The following is an 18,019-nucleotide window of genomic DNA, read 5'->3' on the forward strand; positions in this document are numbered from 1 at the left end:
AACAGAGGAACCTAAAGAAATTAGGTGTCCAGATCCCACTGAAATTTGAGTGCCTACCTCCTTTGAAAATCCTGATGAGAATTATTTACTAACACTCAATGAGTTACACTTGAGCAAGCCCATTGCAACTGGCACTGAGGGCACATTTTGGTCTACAGATGATGCATGAGAAGAAAAGAACCCACGTTGTCACTTGGATCCCAGGTGGAGTTTGCAAGTCTGCCAGTTGGATGGCAAATTATAAAAAGACATTAACTGTGCTCATTTTACATGTACCATATTAAATGTGGAATCCCGCAATGCCATTTTACAGACCCTTTTCAGAATAGAACAACAACATAAAAGAAAGCTGCCATTTTTGCTTGACATAAGCAGTCTGAAAATCCTGTTCTTGGAAATAAGTCTCCAGAGTCCATGTCAGTATGTACAACTGGGTGTTATGATCTCTGTAATAAAGTTTAGCACCTTTCAAGTCATTTTGGTTTTTCTTGTTCCAAATTTCCTTTTGACCTTTAACTAGTAACTCAAGCTGTTGACTTCATGTAGGAGACTGTTGTTCAGAATCCTTCTTTCTGAAGTGCCTGACAGCAATTATAGATGGTGCAGCAGTATGTACATCCAGTTCTGGCTGCCTTAAACAGATTTAATTGGTATACTATAGAAAACACAAAGTAAAGTTGGTTACACAACTTTTATTAACTTAGTATGAAAGATATCCCTAAACAGATCCCAAATATTACAAATATTTAAGAAAACTAAACACAATTCAACTTATACTGCTATTGAACACAATTGGTGAACTGTTAGGGCATTTAAATAGCTCTTAATATCAATGAGAATTGATAATTAGTGAGTGCATCCCCGCTTTGTATTCTTACCCTGTTCTGCTTGTTAGTGCTGTTCTTGTAGTAATTTCTGACCATGTTAACTCTGAGCATCATTTTTTGCCCTAGACCAGGGGTGGGCAAACTTTTTGGCCTGAGATCCGCATCGGGTTTTGTAAATTTGTATGGAGGGCCGGTTTGGGGGGAGGGGGGGGGGGCGGGTGTGGCCCAGCCCTCACCTCCTATCCACCCCACCTCACCCCCGCTTCTGGCCCCCTGACGGTCCCCCTGGACTCCTGGCCCATCCAAACCCCCCTTCTTCCTGACTGCTCCCCTGGGACCCCTGCCCCATCCACCCCCCCTGCTCGCTGTCCCCTCACACACACACACCCGGAACCCCCGCCCCTGACTGCCCTGCGCCAGCCCATCCAACCACCCCCTTTCTTCCTGAGTGCCCTCCCGGGACCCCTTCTCTCTGTCCCCTGACTGCCCCCAGAACCGCCGTCCCTGACTGCCTGACGCCCCATCCAACCCCTCCTCTCATTACTGACTGTCCCCCTGGGACAACTGCTCCATCCAACCACCCCTTCTCCCTGACCGCCTCCAGAACCCCTGCCCCTGACTGCCCCCTGCCGCCCCATCCAACCTCCCCTCGTTCCTGACTGCGCCCCCCGGGACCCCCTGTCCCCATTCAACCCCTGTTCCCCACCCTGACCACTATCCACTCCCCTGCCCTCCAGCTCCCCCTGTCCCCTTACCGTGCTGCTTGGAGCACCGGTGGCTGGCGACACTGCAGCCGCGCCGCCCGGTTGGAGCCAGCCACGCACTGCGCAGCACAGAGCACCGGGTCAGGCTGGGCTCTGCAGCTGTGCTGCCCCAGGAGCTCGCCGCCCAGAGTATTGCGTCGGCGGCGCAGTGAGTTGAGGCTGCGGGGGAGGACGAACAGCGGGGGAGGGGCCGAGGGCGAGCCTCCCAGGCCAGGAATTCAGGGGCCGGGAAATAGGATCCCGCGGGCCGGATGTGGCCCACGGGCCGTAGTTTTCCCACCTCTGCCCTAGACCCTTTATATTAAACAAAAAAAATTACTACACGCTTCCATCCTGGGCCATTACCAAAAAGTCACTGTTATATAGGGGACCAGTGACAGTTCTGGTGTCCAGCGCCACTAAAGCAATGGTTCCCAACTTCACGTTGCCCATGACTATGAATTGGTACTTAAACTAACTTCGAAAAAGAGTATACACCTTTTTTAAAGGAAATTGTCCACTTTCTTCTCTTCTTCCCAATAAGTAGTAATATCTGACAATATCCTTTCCTACCACCACGTCTTTGGAGAGTTGGTTCACTCTTCTAGTAAGGGAATTAATTGAAAAAGGAACTGGGACTGTGCCATAGTAGACTTGCAAAGAAAAGTATATTAGTAACATTATGTATCTCTTATTAAACTCTACACACAAGTAACTCTTGCCTTTTTCCAAATAAATTGGATTACACCTGCAATGCTTTACTTATATATTTATTTTATACTTCTGAAAGTTTTTCAGCAGATTACAAAAATGAACATGAAAAGTCAGTTAGGCTTAATATAAGGAAGTATGATTTTAGAGCAAAACAATTTTTTAAGTTCAGATCTAGGTTATTCCAATAAAACTACGAGCTGCTAGTGGTTAAGTGGCCATAAATATGGCAAAGTTTAATTTATAGCATGAAAGGGAAATTCAGGTTATATGGCTGTTTGTTAAAGATGCATCTATTACAGTATGAGAGTTAAAATATATCTATGGTAGCATAACTTAATTCCTATATGAAGCTATATTTATTAATACGTACTGCAAATGTCAGAGTATTTGAGATTCAGTATTAATATTTGGTCAGGTTTATAAAATACCTCTTTCTTTTTCAACATGGGCTTGTAAATTTACTGAACTGTCACATAAGTAGATTCTTGAAGATTTCCAGCCAGTTGGCTTCCCTTGAGAGATTTATGCATCCAAAAAGCCCCAAGAAAAATGGGAAATGTAAGCAAATTTAGTTAAATCAATTTTTTTCAGTGCCTTCATGAAATCATTTCATGGATTTAGCTTTTGAGTGTTCCTAACAGTGTAATCAACATAAAGTTAATTTAGGCCTTGTCTATGTTGAGCTTTCTGATAAGTTACTGCAAAGTAGCTCCACCAGCATTAGCAATTCAGGGAGTGCTAGTGTAGCTTGGTTGAGGGCTTTTTATACTGTCACTTCTCTGGGAGGAGGAGTCTGATTCAGTGGCAAAAATACCAGCAGCCAGTCTGCACTTGTGTTCCATTTGTAGAGCTACCACTATGCAGTGGGAGAAATTGACAAAAGAAATTAGTGTAGAAACAGCCCTAGGATAGCTCAGGACTATGTGCAGGCTTGTCTAAACTCCTTCATAGTCTAAATGATGACTTTGCCAGTTTCTGTTTTCAGGTCCACTATATAATTGTGAGCTGTAGCAAATATAAATGCAATTGGTCATAGTTTCAATAACAAAACCATTTTTATGGAATGAACATGCACTATTTTGACTTTATGGAGATATTTGGCATGCATTCACTCCATGTGTAATTGTAAAAGGTGTAAATTGGTTAAAATGCTTTTAAATCAAATTGCAATTTCCAAAACTTGTCTTTTTATTTGAATGTCAAATGTCTTCTTAAATATACTTGATTAAAAGTATTTTTAAAACCAACACATATATTTTGTACTGTTAGTTTTGGAGTGAACAACATGTGAGTAAGAGTTGTGAGGGAAATATTTTAAAATGGACAAGAATGTTCACAATAATTATTTCACATACTTATTGATAATAGGAATTCAGCTAGCCACATGTTTAGGAATATGAATCCAAACATAACTGGGTCTAAATCAAGTTTGAAAGTACCATTAAAGTGTCATGGGAAGAGTTTCATTCTCTTCCTTTAAATATGACAAAAGCTCTGAGATGGATTCAAAGGGCTACATTATGGTTCAATAACCAATGCAACTGGATTCTAGAACTTCTCTGATAGAGCTGTTACATTATACAATTCAGAGTTTTGTGTAATGTATAAGAAAGATAATATTAAATCTTATTTCAAACCATTGGCAAATAATTTCAAGGCAAATTAGGAAATTCAGTTATGGTTCTGATGCTCATATGTCATATACTAATGCACAAGTTTAACAGCACACAAGTAATATACATGGATACAGGGCAAAAAAGAATAGTTGTAAGAGCTATAATGTTGAAAATTCTGACTTTCACATTACTGAAACACGGTGATTTAGAACCTAGGACCATCTCATGTCACTTTTTATATGCAGAATTCCTCATTGAAATCAGTGGGAAATTCTTAAAAATTATGGTATAAAGTTGGTCTTGCTGTTTGGGGTTATTTGTCTTATTTCCTATTGTTTTTCATGCAGTGTGAGAACCGTTGTTTTAAAGAAATGTTAGCAGATGGATCTTTTTCCCCACTTCCAACTTGTAGGCAACCAAATAAGTTAATTGGTAACGCTTCATAGGTTACTAAGCAAAAATGGGTTCTTTCTCTTTGTAGACTAAAAATTACCTCCCATGTGAAAGAGGTCTATTCTTGGTGTAACGTAGAAATTACACTTGAGATTTGTTAAGTGTACTTAGTCTTCTACTTTTCATAAGGATTGTTTAATTTAATTTTATTATTATTTTTCTATTTGTTCAGGTGGCAGGCACAATTTGTAACTCTAGTTTTGATTACTAGTTCGTGTTTGCTTTTGTTTTCTAGGCACTCTGTTTAATAGTGTTGCCATTCATTCCTGCATCAAACCTCTTTTTTCCTGTTGGGTTTGTAGTAGCAGAACGAGTGTTGTACGTCCCTAGCATGGGATTCTGCATTCTAGTAGCACATGGGTGGAAAAAACTATCAAACAAAAGGTAGGTCAAAATTAGGGGTTTTTTGGGGGCGTATGTGTAATTCTATGAATAAAGATAGTGGACAGAAACCATGCATAATTAATTAATATCTGTAAAATGCTTTGAGATTGTCTGATGTAAGTGCTATATAAATGTTAAGTATTACTACATATTTATCTATTTATTCATTATAAAATAAAGGTAGATAAGTGGCTCTGCAAGCTTCTTCTAAAGAGCTCTAACCAGGTATGTTTCTGTCTTTGTATGTTATATCTGTTATTCCAGTCCAGGTTGCGTCTTGAACAAGGACTGCCAGTCAGGATGAATTATATGGCAGTTTTGTGATGTGAACAAATGTCCACAAGGGACTTGGGAGGAGGTCCTCAAACATATTGTCAGGCTATACTGGAAAAAGGACAGGAGTGGTTTAATTAGGCCACAAACTTCATTATTAACTGTCTGGGAGTACCTGGCAGATAAAAGTGTACAGTGTAGGTAATTCCATGATCATTTCAATATTTACTGGGGGGCTTCCATCAGTCCCCCCACCTTTTCCATCCTGGTCCCCAGCCAACCTGCTGCTGGGACCCTACCATCCCCCTATTCCCTCAAATGAGGGTTAAGGTGGGGCTATAATGGGGGGGGGGGGGGTTGGCTCCATGCTGTACCAGTTATAGGAGCCCAAACCCTCCCTATTTCTATTCTTTTAACAAACACTTTCTTTAAATTCTTTACCAAACTATCTGATCACTGTATCCTTCGCCTATGGAGTACCTGCACTGGACAGCCACCCCATAGAATTGAGTTGCAACCTCATAGACTAACACCTCTTCCTTGCTCACCCCAAATAAGCTTCCCCTTTCTCCCACTGTGGGGAAGGTGGAAAAAACCCCACTCTGCCTTGGTTAATCTGGCAGTGAGGGGAAATTCCTTCCCAGCCCCTTGCGAAAGCAGCGCCTACCAGAGAGCCCACAGTGGATACTGACCAAACCTAGTATTTCACCACTTTCAAGGGTGGGTGCTGCTCTGCTTGGTCCAGATGAAAGAGGGCTTCCCTCACCCGGCTCGTACCTATATACTCTCCCCCATCTTCTGGTCACCGGGGAAGAGGGGCGAGTTAGCATCCTCACACTGATATGTTCTGCAGCTACAGCAACATCCTCGCCTCTGCCCTTAAAGAGGTATACCCTTTTTCTCTGGCAAGTCAGACAATGCACCCCCCGCCCTCCCTGCTTAAGGTGTGGTGCAGTAATTTTCACTTGTATCCAAAATGTTATTTGGACTTAGTGTCATTGCTTTAAAATGTGGTGTTCATTTGGCTCTTGTAGATTCTTGCAATGAGAGAGCCATGAAATTCCACCTTTCTGCTATTTTTAGGTGGTAATGGGTCTTTTGATTTATGACAATGAAAAAATGCAAATTTTGAATAGGGAGAAGAATATTTACTCACCTGCTTATGTTGAAATCTTCCTTGTTTCTATTAAAAAAAAATTATCACCAGTCAGAGGAACCAATGACATCTTGAAAATTGTGTCTTAGATTAAGGGACTGTATGTAATTTTAAAATTACTTTTGTATTAAATATACTTCTTGAACTAAAACTTGGAGGTAAAAGAAGCTACTTTTGTTGGTATATGTGTAGGATGAACATAGATCCCAAACCATTATCACAGGTGCTTTCAAAATGTTGTTCTGCCTTGTGTTAGTGTCTTGCTTTTAAAGTGTCTGCACTGTACATATGCAAAGGTGAAAGGCTAATGTACTTAATCCCATTGCATCACTTAATATTTCAGGTTCAAATATTGTGAAGCAATCTTGGAATTCATACCACCACCTTCGCAGAGGAATATTTGGGTTTCTTTGATATTTCCCTGATTAATTCGCTATCTTTTATCCTGAGCGCTTTATTAGCTTTTAATATTTCTAATTCTTAGTGCCCTACCACATCCGAATTGTAAGATATTTTACAATTGCTTAAGTGTAGAATAATTGGGTTAAAATTTGTTTTGAGATTGAATTTGGAAATGGAGTCCTTGCCTCCCTCTTTCTCCTGATCCACAAATTGTAAACTGGAAGGATTTGACTTGTTTAATTAAGTTTCTAGAATGTATTGGTGAAAAGCAAATTGGGGGTGTCTTTCAGGTTATAGAGGAATGGCTACTTTGAAAACCTATTCCTAGGGATAATTTACAGTGCAGGTAGTCTTTCATCTTGTAACCTGAGTGGTGCTGTTAACTGAGTGTATGGTTCACTACTGAGCATTTCTTCATGAGTTTTATATTCTCTGTGATTTATCTTTTTTCCAAAAGGTGTTAGTGTCAATAATTGGCTTTTTCTTTAATAAAAAAATAATAATAATAAATTTATTTGAAACCAAATAGTTTCTATTGCAGTGCAATATTCTTTATTTCAGGTTACATGCTAATGTTGCTGCTAAGTAGACCTAGCCTTTCTACGCCTAATAATTAGTCCCATCTGTTTTTATATCAAAGAAACACAACTGTTTAATTTTATTTTCCTTAACATTGCTATACACTTTCTAAAGATTAAGCACAAAGAAATATAAATTAAGAATCTGTTCTAAGGAGAATATGTTCAAACTTGACTTATACTTTATTTAAAGGATGAATACTGTCTCCTGTTTATATTTAACTGCATAGTTTATATAATGTTCAAATAAAATATATTTCAGTTTGCTGTATATTTAAAAATGTTGATTACTGGTATAATTTTACGAGATGCAGAGCTAAGGATGGACAGTGGCAGCTTCTCTGTGTAGGGTTCACCCCATAGGAGACATTGCACAAACTCCCAGTCACACTTTCACAGCCCTAGCACTACAGTGACATGAGAGCAAATGCCCTATAAATGGACGTGAGACTGCCTGCTGTCTGATACCTGCCATCTGATCCCTGCACACTATGTGCATAGGAAGGTCTCAGGTCTCCCATGGCCTCCCAGGACCATTCGCACAGGCACCTAGAGGGTCTTACGTAAAGAGAGAGGGCCCATTTTCTCAGGAGGGTGTGGGAATAACATATATCTTTTTGAAAAGAGAACTAATGATGTCTGGGTAAAGGGGCAATGATTGATATATAAATAGAATAATAAGGCGTGTGCCAATCACCATAGTTTTTCTGGCCTGTCTTCCTCCTAGGTCTGCACAATATCTAAAACATTTAAAAAGCCTTTTGTTTTCATCATGTCCCCTAGAGAAGCAGCAGTCCCTCATTCTTATTCCAAAAATACAGCACATTGGGAACAATTATTATAGAACATACAGTATAAGAAATAACTGACAACAATGAGCCACTACAAGTTGTTTACATTGACAAGGTTGCATAAGATAAGCATTTTAAAGCTGTCTTAAAACCAAACAATAGAAATGTATTTACCAGAAGGTTACTGTGTCCTTACTAGTTTTTTCCCAGTGGGATGGATTAGGATTTGGGGTCCAAATGATTAGGCTGCTACTATATCTTCTATATCTATCTCAGATCAACCAAGTAGCACCCCCCAAAACACCCAGTCTGGATAGAAAATAAACTGGACAAAACTCTAGAAAAAGAAGTTTTCATAGTTTCAGGCAAAAAGCGACCACTGTGGTCATCTAATCTGGCCTCCTGTATAACACATACCTTAGAACTTAACAATAATTCCTTGTTGATGAAGTTGTATTGAGGAACAGACTGGTCACATAATGCTGAATTTTCCCCATTATTTTCAGTTTCTAAAACTGATTAAAAAAAGCTAAAGATGCATTAAAACTTTCTTCCATTTAAGAAATTGTAGTTGCCACTGTTATGTGCCACAGGCTGTTATGTGATTGTGAATAGACAAGTTGGTCGAGGAGACAACCTCTCCACTAAAATGACGTCCAAACTATGTAAAAAGTTAGAGAAACTGCATTAAAAACTTGTATAGGATGGTCCTGTATTAGACATAGATGATGGAATAGATGACCTAGTACGTGTTCTCAATATCTGATTTTTAAAATACTTAAATAACTTTTTCATTTGACTTCAGGATCCCATTCATTGCCTTAATTTTGAATTCGACTTTTGAGAGTTTGTCATATGTAAGAATCGCCCACATTTTTATTTTAGTTGTAGAAAATTGTTGTGGATTATTGTAATGAACTTATTTATCAAGTGGACATTGTGACATTACAATTGATACAGTAAATAACAAAAGTTTGAGGCTAAATATTCTTTTCCTCAAAGTTCAGAGTTTAAATTAGCTGCTAGTGTTCAGTTGGAATAAATTACAATAGCAATTGCAAAATGTTCTCTCTTCTTGCTTTAACTCACCAATGAGTACCGGGTAACAATTATACCTATTCTCTGAAAGGAGGTAAAATATCCCCCTTAGCATATTATTGAAATTGTGTAGTGGTCAGTATTTGTACAGCTCTGGTTTTATTTTATTTTATTTTATTTTTTTGTTTGTTTAACAGTGTGCTGAGAAAGCTGTCCTGGATTTGTCTGTCTGTAGTGCTGTTCACTCATGCCTTAAAAACACTGCACAGAAACTGGGATTGGGAATCAGAATACACCTTATTTATGTCCGCTTTAAAGGTACGGTGTTATGTTTCAAAGTGGCGTAGGGCAAGTGGATAATGGATCATTGGCTGTGCTGGAAGAAGAACAGGAGATGCTACATGTGGTTTAATTAAGCCACAATTTTATTCTTAAATGTCTGGGTACCCAGCAGATAAAAATTCAGTTCTGGTAATTCCATAATTGTTTCAATAGATATACCCGGTGGGCTTCCATCAGCCCTCCCCCTTACCCATCCTGGTCCCCACCAACCCGCTGTTGGGACCTTGCCATCCCCGACCTCGAATGAGGTTTATGGAGGGTGGGGCTATAAAGAAGAGGGGATTGGCTCCCTGCCATTCCAGTCGTAGGAGCCACAACACCCCCCTTCTTTCCCCGTCCCCTCCCCTCCGCTTCTGCTCCTTTAAAGATTACCTCGTTTAATTCCTTTGCCAGTCCATTTTTTCTGATCACTATCCATTCCATATGGAGTACCTGTACTGGACATCCACCCCACATTTACATAATTAGTTGCAATGTCATAGCCTAACTCTCATTTCATGTTTGCTCCAACTAAGCACCCCTGAACCTGCTGTGGGGAATGTAGAAATAAAAAACAGTTCTCCTTGGCCAATCTGGCGATGAGGGAAAAATTCCTTCCCAACCCCCAAAGAAAGTAGCAACTAGTGCAGTGCTCACAGTGGATTCTGACAAACCTCAATATTTCACCACTTCCATTGGCGCGAGGGTGGGCACTGCTCTGCCTGGTCCAGGTAAAAGAGGGCTTTTCCTGCACTGGCATGGACCTATATAGTTCCCCCTCTCTTTTGGTCACCTGGAGTGAGGATGGGTCAGTGTCCCAACACTGGCCTGGTGTGCAGCTGCAGCAGAAAGTCATTCCCTGGCTCTCTAGTCCTTAAAAGAGTACACACCTTTTTCCAGCAAGCCAGACAATAGCCCCCACTACTTACTGTGCAGTGAGACCTTTTTAGCCAGTTTCTTCAAAATTCTAAGTGCAGTTGAGCATGATAATATTGGAGAATTGCGGTGTTTGGTTTACAAGTTACATTGCCTCATGGCAATCCTTATGCCCAAAGAATTGCTTCTGAGAATGTTTTAAAACCAGTGTGTCATCTCACATTGGAATTAATGTGCAAAAAAATTAGGTATTGGGGCTTTTTCTTGATTGTGAGTAAGCACAGTAAGCATACATTTGAAGGTATTATATAGCGGGTTGATCATTTGGATGAACCCACAGATGCATTTATTCTGTTGAGGACCAAATCTTTGAAAAATTTGAGCCCCAAAAATAAGCCATCTTTGAATTAAAGGTGAGGAGGGGAAGTCTGTTTACTCTTGGATGCCCATTTCCCTTTAAGAATTGTAATACAGCTTGGAACCTTTTGGGACTTTTATAAGGATCGAATTTAGCAGAGCTTGGTAAAGAAAACAGATCCTGGGCAACAAGTTTACTTTAATTGCTGTAATTCTCCCAATCTGTGATTTGATATTCTTTTTAGTAGTTTCATGGAATTTATATAACTTTCTAAATTATTTGCTTTGCTTCTTTAAATGTATTCAATATAGTTAAAAGCACTATAAGTGATATATACTTGAAATTTAATATCTGTATGCCTTCTATATTCAGGTAAATAAGAACAATGCCAAACTATGGAATAATGTGGGTCATGCTTTAGAAAATGAAAAGAACTTTGAAAGAGCTTTGAGATTCTTCATACAGGCCACACGAGTGCAACCAGGTAAAAGTTATTGATGAATTTCATTTACTCAGGTGCATTCAGTGGTGTTGAGGATTTCTTCTTAATAATTTGATTCTGTAAGGGAATCTCTTTTTGTAGTCTATTCTAAGTGCACTGTTTCAAGAAATTACTTCTGTATTAATTATGTTTGTTTCCATAACTGAACTTTAAATCACGTAATGTATTTAGTAGGTTGACTATGGTGAGATTATTCTCTGTAAGAAATGTAAACAAAATATTATCTTATTGTAAACTTTCCTGAGTAAAGTTTTGTGGATGTACAGAAATGCAGGGTTTTTAATCTCTTAAAAGGAATACAATTTTAAGTTGTAACAAAGGTTAATGAAGCTTAAGTACATATGCAATATTAATACTAAATACATATTCCTTATATTTTATGTATTGTTGATACTGTATTGACCCAAAGGATGCAGGTGATACTGTGATATATTGTTTTTTAGTTTTCAAAACTCTGAAAGGAAAAAGTAAATAACTTACAGTTTAACATGCATATCATATTTGTGGCACACTACACACAATTTGGTGTGCTTTTTGACTTTCTTTACAATGCACAGTACATGTTTTATTATGTAGGAGTTGTGGTTTTGGAGTGCATTATAATTAATAGTATGGTTGGTTGTTTTGTTTGAAACCCAAAATCAAGTTTTGATTTTTTTTCGATGCCGTTACAGCTGTTAGGGTATTAGCTGTTTAAAAACAAAGGGGAGAGAGTGAAAAAGGATTATTGTCACCTAATTATAGGTTCTTTGCACTTAAGTTGCCATGGTGAGAAAAAAATTACTAACCAAAAACCCTTATGATCATTTAGCTTTTGTATGCCAAACATGTGGATCTGAGATCCACACTCTTCCTGTTTTAGTGGTTTGTTTGTGATTTTGTAGTCTCAAAATGACTTCAAACTGTTAGTACTATTACTATTTTCAAAAAGCTTTTGAAAGAATTGTTTTGTTTTGATGTTTCATCTTGCCATTACTCAATTATGAATTAACCTTTTAAGTGCTGTGTATTAAATTGGGGTCACAAAACTGTTATAGATTGCACTTCCTTTGTCAATAAAGTTATCTGAGATTAATATGTTCAAATAATTGTGTAAAATTAGCCAAAAGAAAGGAAAACAGAAATTTTCTAAAAAGAATTGGAAGTCATTCCTGGCTTCTTGAAAGTGGTTTTGTATTTTAGTGAGGTGGATAGCGTTCAGATCTATTTGCTGCTCTTATCAGAATCAGACTTTTAGTCTTCTACATTATGTAGGGTTTATTTGATTACTTCCTCTGCCTTATTCTGTAAAGAAGACATAAAAAGGCCCATTGGGTTCTGTTTTGGGATGTCAAAGTCCTTTAAGCCGAAAGGGCATTTTGTTTGATTTAAGACTAGCATGTAAGGCCTGCTTCTGTCTGTAAAAGAACTTTGTAGAAATGCTTATAATTTGTTCTTTGATAAGTCTCTCACTAGAAAGTCATATAAAAAACATCGATCCATGTGAGCCGAATTGTCATCCTCATGTCAATTCTACTTGAACTGATTTGCTGGATAGCTATGTAGAAAGTACTGCAGTCGTTCACCTCAGATTCTTTCCTAGATTGTTATCACATATGGAATCAAAATGTATGGGATGATGTAGAAAGTATGCTTAGAACAATATTGTTCAATGTTCTAACATCAGCTTCTGAACACTGAGTGCTTTAGCCAAGAATCGATTTTTACCGAGTTTGAAAACCCTAAAAGGGATCTACTGACTTGTTATGAATAAATAATCTTGACACAATTCTGCTTATAATGTTTTCCTGTGTTACCTTTTCTTTTGTATATTGTGATACAGCAGGGCAAAGGAGCAGTGGGAGAGTGGTAGAGGGGAGATATGTAAGCTCTAGGTTAATTAAGACGTGGTTCACTGTACTCTAGGGAAGGTTACTACAGGTTAATTGGAGCACCTGTAGCCAATTAAGGCCCTGTCAGGAACCTAATTAAAAAAACCCTGCTTCAGGCAGACAGTGTGTAGCGAGGAAGGCGAGAGGACTGGAGTTTGGAGGTGTGTTGCTGAGAATTGAAAGACCAGAGAACTGGAGGAAGCGAGACCATGCCCCAGCAGAGCAGGGAGACTCCCTTCCCCAGCTTCAAAGACCGAGGGTAACCCTGCCCAAGGGGGAAGAGGGTAAGAAACCCGCAGGTGTTGAGAGGGGCTGGGGCTCAGAGTGAGGAGGAAACCCAGACCCCTCCCCCCACTTCCCTCCTCTACTACCACCTACCCAGGCCACTAGCGGGGCCCTCGGGTAAAGGGTGGCGTCCTAGCCCCCCCCCCGCCAAGAAAAGCACAGGCCCCACCATACCAACATCGGCCATTTTGTCATGATATCCGTGTCTTTATAAAAGAGAAAAAGTAAGAGTTTATCTCCTGCTTACTCTTAACCTGAAGTTATAATTTTTATATAATTCTCATGTGGTATAACTTGCCCCTGTGCAGACGCTTGTGCACCATTGTGGTTCACCCACAGTTAGTTATTGTGAAGATTTTTCCTTTACTGTCACAAACAGAACTGTGATTTCAGATGAGAAGTGTCAGGAAAAGTTAGAACTCTTCAGCCATCAGATGCTATTTCAATAAAAAGTTCCTTCTTTAAGAAAGGAGAAGGGGAAGATCCACAAGAAGTGTGACCAAAATCCAGTTCATTTAGAATATTTTGTCAGTTTTCCAGCAGGCATCAGTGACTCCTTAATACTCCTTTGGCTTACACTTATAATGGAGGTATTAATATTTAATATTCATGAGGCATAGATTTTTAATTACACTTACTTATATGAGACATGAATGGTATATTAAATATTTTTTTTAAAGATGATATTGGTGCCCACATGAACGTAGGAAGAACTTATAAAAATTTAAACAAAACCAAAGAAGCAGAAGAGTCATACATGATTGCTAAATCACTGATGCCACAGGTAAGTAGTAATGTTGTTTTTTAACTACCATCCTTTGAAATTTTTCTAGGTATGTCTGCACTTATGATGGCCTGTAGAGTACAGACGCTGCACACCCAGCTAGCATGAGTAGGACCCTACAAAATTCATGGTCCATTCTGGTCAATTTCACGGCCAGAGGGATTTAAAATTGGTCAACTTCCATGATTTCAGATGTTTACATCTGAAATTTCAGGGTGTTGTAACCATGGGGGTCCCAACCTCAGAAGAAGCCCCAGAGCAGAAGCCCTAACTGGGTCACCCCGAGCCCCAGCAGGAGCCCCGGGGGAAGAAACTCCAAGCCCAGGTGCGCTGAGCCCTGACTGCAGCTGCAGGGCTGAAGCCTCGATCCCAGACTGCCCCGAGCCCCAGCTGGGGGCTGGAAGTCCCGATCCCGGGCTGTCTCGGCTGGGGTCGGGGAGTGGAAGCTGGCCCAAGCCCTGGCTGGAGCAGGGCAGAGGCCCTGAACCTGGGCTGCCCTGGCTGCAGTCAGCAGGAACGGGAACCCCCAGCCCTAAGAGCCGCTGGGTGAGGAAGCCCTGAGATTGGTGCCCAGAGCCGTGGCAGGAGTCCTGGGGTGGGGGGCAGAAGCCCAGAGCCCGGACACAGCCTGCCTTTTTCTGTTGCATGTAGCTGCAAATGTAGACAAGATCTCAGGCGCATCATGGATTAAAGATTGACCATCGTGCAGCAAGTGCTTCTGCTGTTTCCTTACTTAATGTGTAAAGTTGTACACTGTTATGAATAGTTTAAGGAAGTATGTGATTAAATTGTTGCTGTGTAGTGCAACAAGATGAGGGTTATTGATGATCTGATGCAGTTTAAATGTTAGGGCTGTCCTGATATCCACCTCAGATAGTGGCCCTTCCAGCTTTCATAGGAGCTTTGATGGTACCAATATAACATTAGGATGGAGAAGAGAAAAGTGAAGTTAAAATGCCTGTCAGAAAAATATCCATGTTCCTAGTGAGTGGATGGGAAGGGTTCTCCTTGGGTCTGTAAGTTGGTGGGTAAGTATTTGCCATGGTTCCAATTATGTTATTTAAGCTATACTGTCAACTACCTGATATTCCAGCTATAGTTTAAATTTTGTGCCACTGATTTTTAAACTACTGGTAAATTGATATGGCTTTTTAAATAAGGTTCTTGGCATATCAAATTGCACTCTCCTATTTTTTTTTGGAGGGAAGGGATGTTTTAGAATGCATATTTTCAGTGCTGACACGGCATTGTAAGTTCAAGGTGTGTGTGTGTGTGTGTGTGTGATAGATATATATATATATATATATATATATATATATATATATCCTGTTTTACCTTGATGATATAAGAAGTTTGGAAAGCAGCTTCATGCGTTTAACTATATGAGTTCTTTCTGATTTTGTTTTTAACTTTCCACTGATTTTTTGTTTGTTTGTTTGTTTTGCCAGATTATCCCAGGTAAAAAATACGCAGCACGAGTTGCTCCTAACCATCTAAATGTTTATATAAATCTTGCAAACTTGATTCGGGCAAACGAATCTCGCCTTGAAGAAGCAGATCAGTTGTATCGACAAGCAATTAGTATGAGGCCAGATTTCAAACAGGCTTACATTAGCAGGTATTTTTGTTGATTTTTGGAGATTGTTTATTCTTCAAAACATACTAAAGTTTTGTTTAATATTACAGAACACCAATATACAACTTAATTTATTTACTCTATAATGGATTTAGTTTTCAGCTGTTTGTTTGAGAATAGGAAAAAAAAATCTCAGTTTACATTTGAAAACAAGATACAGTTTTGTTGGTTGTAGTTCAATCCCAGTTTATGAACTTCTGCTACTGGTAATTTGCCTCCAAGCTTGTTCTACGTTATAACTTCGTATATCAGTATAAACCATCCTGCTTTAAAGAATGCTTACTCACAACATTCTTTTCATATCCACTAGGGTTGGGGCCCCAAACTGCAGCCTGTTCAAATGGACAGTACAGCAAGCTCTGCCCTAAATTCCTGTGTCTGCAGTGCTGCCTTTTTAAAGCCTCCTGAATAGGTCTTTTGATATGAAATCCCATTATCTGATTATTTAAAGTTTTCTTTACTCCCGTTCCACAGCCCTCAAATTTAGGGAAACAAACTGTTAACTTTTTATTATAAAATATATGTGTATGTTTCTTCGACATGAAAGTTAAACAGAAATTTGGTTCCTCAACAGGGGTGAATTACTTTTAAAAATGAATAAGCCTGTGAAAGCGAAGGAAGCTTATCTTAGAGCCCTGGAACTGGACAGAACCAATGCAGACTTGTGGTACAACTTGGCAATTGTTTACATTGAACTAAAAGATCCAACAGAAGCCCTGAAGAACTTCAACCAGGCATTAGAACTTAATCCTAAACATAAACTGGCGTTGTTCAATTCTGCACTACTCATGCAAGAATCTGGTATGTTGTTTTGCTTAAAATATTTACTCTATATTTGTATTTATCACACACACCGTAATTAAGCTTCTAATGAATTCTGACTTATCATCTTTAGAAAACAGTCATATTATGTTTTTCTCAAGAACTGCAATAAGAGAAGAAACTGTTTCCTCTCATAGTTGCCCTCTAGGCTTTTCTAGACATTATGAAACTTCTTTAGTTTTACCAAGGTTTTACTTGTGCATGTAACCCATCTGATGTATGTGTTTGTTTTTAAGTTTCCATTTATTTTTAAGGTACCTTCTTAGCATATAGAGCAGGGGTGGTCAAACTTATTGACCTTCTGAGCCACATATGATAATTTTCATAACCTGCTCGCCTGCCAGGGCTCAGGGCTTCAGTCCTGTGGGGCTTCCCTGCTGGGGCTTTGGGCTTCTGCCCTGCAACAGGGTGGTGGGGCTTGAGAGTTCTGCCCCATGGGAGGTGCCTGCCAAGGCTCAGGGCCCCATCAGGCACACCCGCAGGGCTGAAGCCCTGAGCCCCACCAGAGGCCAGAAGCCCCGAGCTCCCCTCCCTGCCAGTCTATTAGGCAGAGAAGGGGGGGACATGGTGAGCTCCAGGAGCTGCACTTTGACTGTAAAAGAGCTGCATGTGGCTCCCAAGCTGCAGTTTGGCCACCCCTGATACAGAAAATACATAAAATCCTCGTCTCTAACCAGTTTCACAAAATGCTTGTAAATGTTGATACGTATTTTACATATGTTTATCTATTCTTCACTGACTAAAAGTTTCCATTGACTGCAGTGGGCTTTAAAGCTGGCGTTAAATAATACCTGCTTCTTTCTATATGATGCCTTGTAATGTCAGTGGCTAATGTAAATCTACATCAGTTTTCACTTACTGTGCTTAATTTCTAGTAGAAGTTTTTGAAAAGTATGGTTAAATTAACCCTGTATATGCACATTGACAGTTACTAAGATTATGTGGCAAAAGTAACTAGCTACAAATTTACTTTTTACTGTGGAGAAAAGAAGAGTGAACTGTCTCTAAATAGGCATAATGTGTATTTTACATAAAGTTGAGCAAAATCCCATACTAAAATATATGTAGTAGAGTATTGTAAAAGGTGCAATGAGCCATTACTTAGTTTTCACCATAACCTGATCAGACCACAACCTCTTTGCAGTGTGTGTTCCAGTATTTAAACAAAATTCATATCTGACCAAATTTGAAACACAAAAACTTTAAAAGGTGCAAAATAGATTATGTGAGCTGTCTGTAATTGTGGAAGATTCTAGGATCTTGGATTTGATATGCTGTTGGAAGATATTTTAGCTTGGCTTTGAGGGTCAGACATGATGATCTAATTGTCCCTCCCAGCCTTAAAATCTATTCTTTAACAATAAAATGAGGTCTTTCACTCAGATTTCCTTTGCAAGAGCTATTTGTCCGAAATGACCTTTTCTCCTCATTCTATTTGCTCACATTTTCTCAGACTTGTAGAGATCCCATTATCTGGATCTATCATATCAAAGCTAAAACTTCTTCTTCAACAGGGAAGAGCAGTATGATATAATTATATCTTTTATAGCCTTCAAAGATATTAAGTAGCATTTGAGACCCCACCATTT

The 18,019-nt window shown here is 39.4% G+C and overlaps 1 protein-coding gene across 1 annotated transcript in view; it reads left to right on the forward strand.

The window, feature by feature from the left end:
- The window catches only part of TMTC3 (transmembrane O-mannosyltransferase targeting cadherins 3), a 48,679-nt gene that overhangs the window by 29,578 nt on the left and 1,082 nt on the right, over positions 1 to 18,019 (forward strand). Inside the window, exons 10-15 of the mRNA XM_065415773.1 lie at positions 4,589 to 4,737; positions 9,173 to 9,293; positions 10,903 to 11,014; positions 13,869 to 13,972; positions 15,421 to 15,590; positions 16,183 to 16,409. Coding sequence (XP_065271845.1) covers positions 4,589 to 4,737; positions 9,173 to 9,293; positions 10,903 to 11,014; positions 13,869 to 13,972; positions 15,421 to 15,590; positions 16,183 to 16,409 — 883 coding nt within the window. The remainder of the gene's footprint in view (positions 1 to 4,588; positions 4,738 to 9,172; positions 9,294 to 10,902; positions 11,015 to 13,868; positions 13,973 to 15,420; positions 15,591 to 16,182; positions 16,410 to 18,019) is intronic.

This window comes from Emys orbicularis, chromosome 1 (assembly GCF_028017835.1).
Source record: "Emys orbicularis isolate rEmyOrb1 chromosome 1, rEmyOrb1.hap1, whole genome shotgun sequence".
NCBI classification, from domain to species: Eukaryota; Metazoa; Chordata; order Testudines; family Emydidae; genus Emys; species Emys orbicularis.